We start from the raw sequence: 2,622 nt of genomic DNA on the forward strand, positions 1-2,622 counted from the left end.
TGTGTGTGTGTGTGTGTGTGTGTGTGTGTGTGTGTGTGTGTGTTTTTTAGGAGTGGTGTCGGGAGAACTTCGTTAACAGCAGGAACATGGGTCTGGTGAAAGAGGTCCAGGCGCAACTCAGAGATATCTGCCTTAAGGTACGCATCCCAAAACAGTCAGCGTGATTCCTGAAGATTTATTTTCTGTATTTTTATTTTCAATGAATGAATGTTTTTGTAGAAAAATGAATAAAGTTCATTTTCCACGGTGCAAAGTGCAGCTTTTAAAACACAATTTGGTTATTTAAACGATATTTTAACGATTTTAAATAACTGTGTGCAAATGTGCGCAATATTTTTTCGGACAATGTTTATTAACATTGTAGATTAAATTACTCAGTTTTGACTGTTTTCTGTTTTAAGTTTTTGATGAGTCGACCACTTTAAGTTTATTTAAACCTAAAAGAAGTTAATTATTAGAAACGTTCCCACTAATATGTCATTTCATGATTGCGATTTTTTGGGAATGGAGTGATAGTATTTAACGATAATGGCTGTGTAACGGCCTTCTATGGAAACCCACGTTTTTTTAAATCACGTTGGCCCTTCAGGGCTTCCGTAGACCGCTTTGTTGACAATCTGAGCGTATTATTACCTAAATATTATAACCGCGGGTCGATCAGTAAATTTGAACTCTGTTCTGCTTCGTCAGCTCAATCTGAAGCTGGAGTCATGCGGCGCGGACACGGGAAACGTTCGCCGCTGCCTCGCCCACGGGATGTTCGTCAACGCCGCGGAGCTCCAGCCCGACGGCAGCTACCTGGCTCTGGACACCCACCAGCCCGTGTCCATCCACCCGTCCTCCGTCCTGTTCCAGGCCAAGCCGGCGTACGTGGTGTTCAACGAGCTGCTGCACACGTCCCGCTGCTACATGAGGGACCTGTGTTTGGTGGACGCCGACTGGCTGCTGGACGCGGCGCCGGAGTACTTTGGCCGCAAACTCCACCAGAACAAGAGCTAACCAACCGAAAAACAGGACTCCTCCCTCAGATCTCCAGTGACACTGAAACCTGGACGATGAACTCGCTCTGCACAGCGGAGTTTAAATCGGAGCGTTTTCTGTGGATCTCACTACCTCCCAGCTGACCGCCGATCGGCACGCGTCACCGCAGCAGAAATCTGCTTTTTGAGGCCTCACAACTTTGACTTCCTGTAAGACCGTAATTCAGATTTTATAAACCGTCTCTCTTCTGCCTGGAAGTACTTCATCGTACCATCTGACCTCCGCCCGCCGAATCACCGTTTGGATATCAGTCGCTCTCCTTTTCTTTGGATTCGTGCTGAAATCTGTTTTTCTGCACGCCTTCATGGGGAAGGAAGAATCCAAAAAAGAGAAACTCTCACACAATTCGTGCAGTTTAATCCGAGTCTCATTTATCCAGTCGCATTCTCAGAACCTCACAAACATGCGTTTCCCCTAAAACCCGGTCGCAAAAATCTTAAAAGCTGAATTTAAGGTTAAAACGATCCATCCTCTCTGAACACAGGAGCAGCTCGTCTGCCACAGACAGTCATGGAAAACCTGGAAAAGTCATGGAATCACATATTCTAGGCCTGGAATTATAATAAGCATCTCAAAACCACGAGATATCACCTTAAAAATAACGTGAATCTTTCTCAGAGAATGACTCAATTATCTTAGAATAACGAGACATTTTCCTTAAAGAATGAGAATAATGAGAAACTTTCTCAAAATGCCGACATATTTCAAATTAAATAACTCTAAATAGTGACAAACTTTCTCAGAAAATGACTTAGTGTCTCAAATATAATGAGGTATTTAAAGATTAATGAGAAACTTTCTCCAAATAATGACTTAAAATCTTAAAAATAATGATATCACATCTCAAAATAATGATTTATTATTTCAAAATAATGATAAACTTCAACAAAAATTCTATTCAATTCTTCACTCAAATTTGGCAGTAAAAAAACCTGAATTTAGTGTTAAACACGGACCCCTGTTACTTCAATTTAACTTCTCAACTTTGTTTACTTTGGAGGCACCAAAAAAAACGAAACTTTTCCTCCTAAATTCAGCATAACATGAGATAAGTCATTGATATCCAAATGTTAATTTTGCAGGCTAAATATTCCTTTAACACATAGAAAAAAAGTCTTTTTGAGGTGTCGTGCATCATTTCGTTACATATTTGCATGAAATTTAACAGCACAGAAAACCTCACCAGAGCAGATCTTTAACCCTTTCAAACCTGGATCCGCAGATTTATCTAAAGCTTTGATGTCTGTGCAGACTGGTTTGATTTCTTTCCAAAAATATAAGAAAAAAAGGCAATGAATTGTCAAGAGATGTCCTGCAATTTGCAAGAAATTAGTAGATTTAAAATATTATTGTTAAAAACCTAGGGAAACATGATGAGAAAACTATATTCATGATATCATAATTAGATATATTAATGTTTTTAAAATTCTGTTACGGAATTATTATTATTTTTAAGAAAATTTTCAGGTCATTTCTTTGGTTTTTTTTAATTTTTACCTAACTTTTTGGTGCTAATTTTTAGGTAAGAGCTAGGGGAATATCATCGAGAAAACGAAAATTATCATAATTAGATATATTAAT

The 2,622-nt window shown here is 38.9% G+C and overlaps 1 protein-coding gene across 1 annotated transcript; it reads left to right on the forward strand.

Annotated features, from left to right (window-relative positions):
- Positions 1–58: 58 nt before the first annotated feature.
- Positions 59–2,352, forward strand: LOC121964540 (ATP-dependent RNA helicase DHX33-like). Its single transcript, XM_042514745.1, has 2 exons — positions 59–137; positions 691–2,352. The coding sequence occupies exons 1-2, from the start codon at positions 87–89 to the stop codon at positions 997–999; spliced, it is 360 nt and encodes a 119-aa protein (XP_042370679.1). The 5' UTR covers positions 59–86; the 3' UTR covers positions 1,000–2,352.
- Positions 2,353–2,622: the final 270 nt, after the last annotated feature.

The sequence above is a fragment of the Plectropomus leopardus genome, unplaced genomic scaffold (genome assembly GCF_008729295.1).
Source record: "Plectropomus leopardus isolate mb unplaced genomic scaffold, YSFRI_Pleo_2.0 unplaced_scaffold15916, whole genome shotgun sequence".
Classification (NCBI taxonomy): Eukaryota; Metazoa; Chordata; class Actinopteri; order Perciformes; family Serranidae; genus Plectropomus; species Plectropomus leopardus.

Bases quoted from the DNA above. Each gene is read 5' to 3' on its own strand.
- LOC121964540 (XM_042514745.1), top strand. From the start codon at position 87: ATGGGTCTGGTGAAAGAGGTCCAGGCGCAACTCAGAGATATCTGCCTT. The intron at 138-690 runs GTACGCATCCCA...CTGCTTCGTCAG, and splicing joins TCAGAGATATCTGCCTTAAG to CTCAATCTGAAGCTGGAGTC.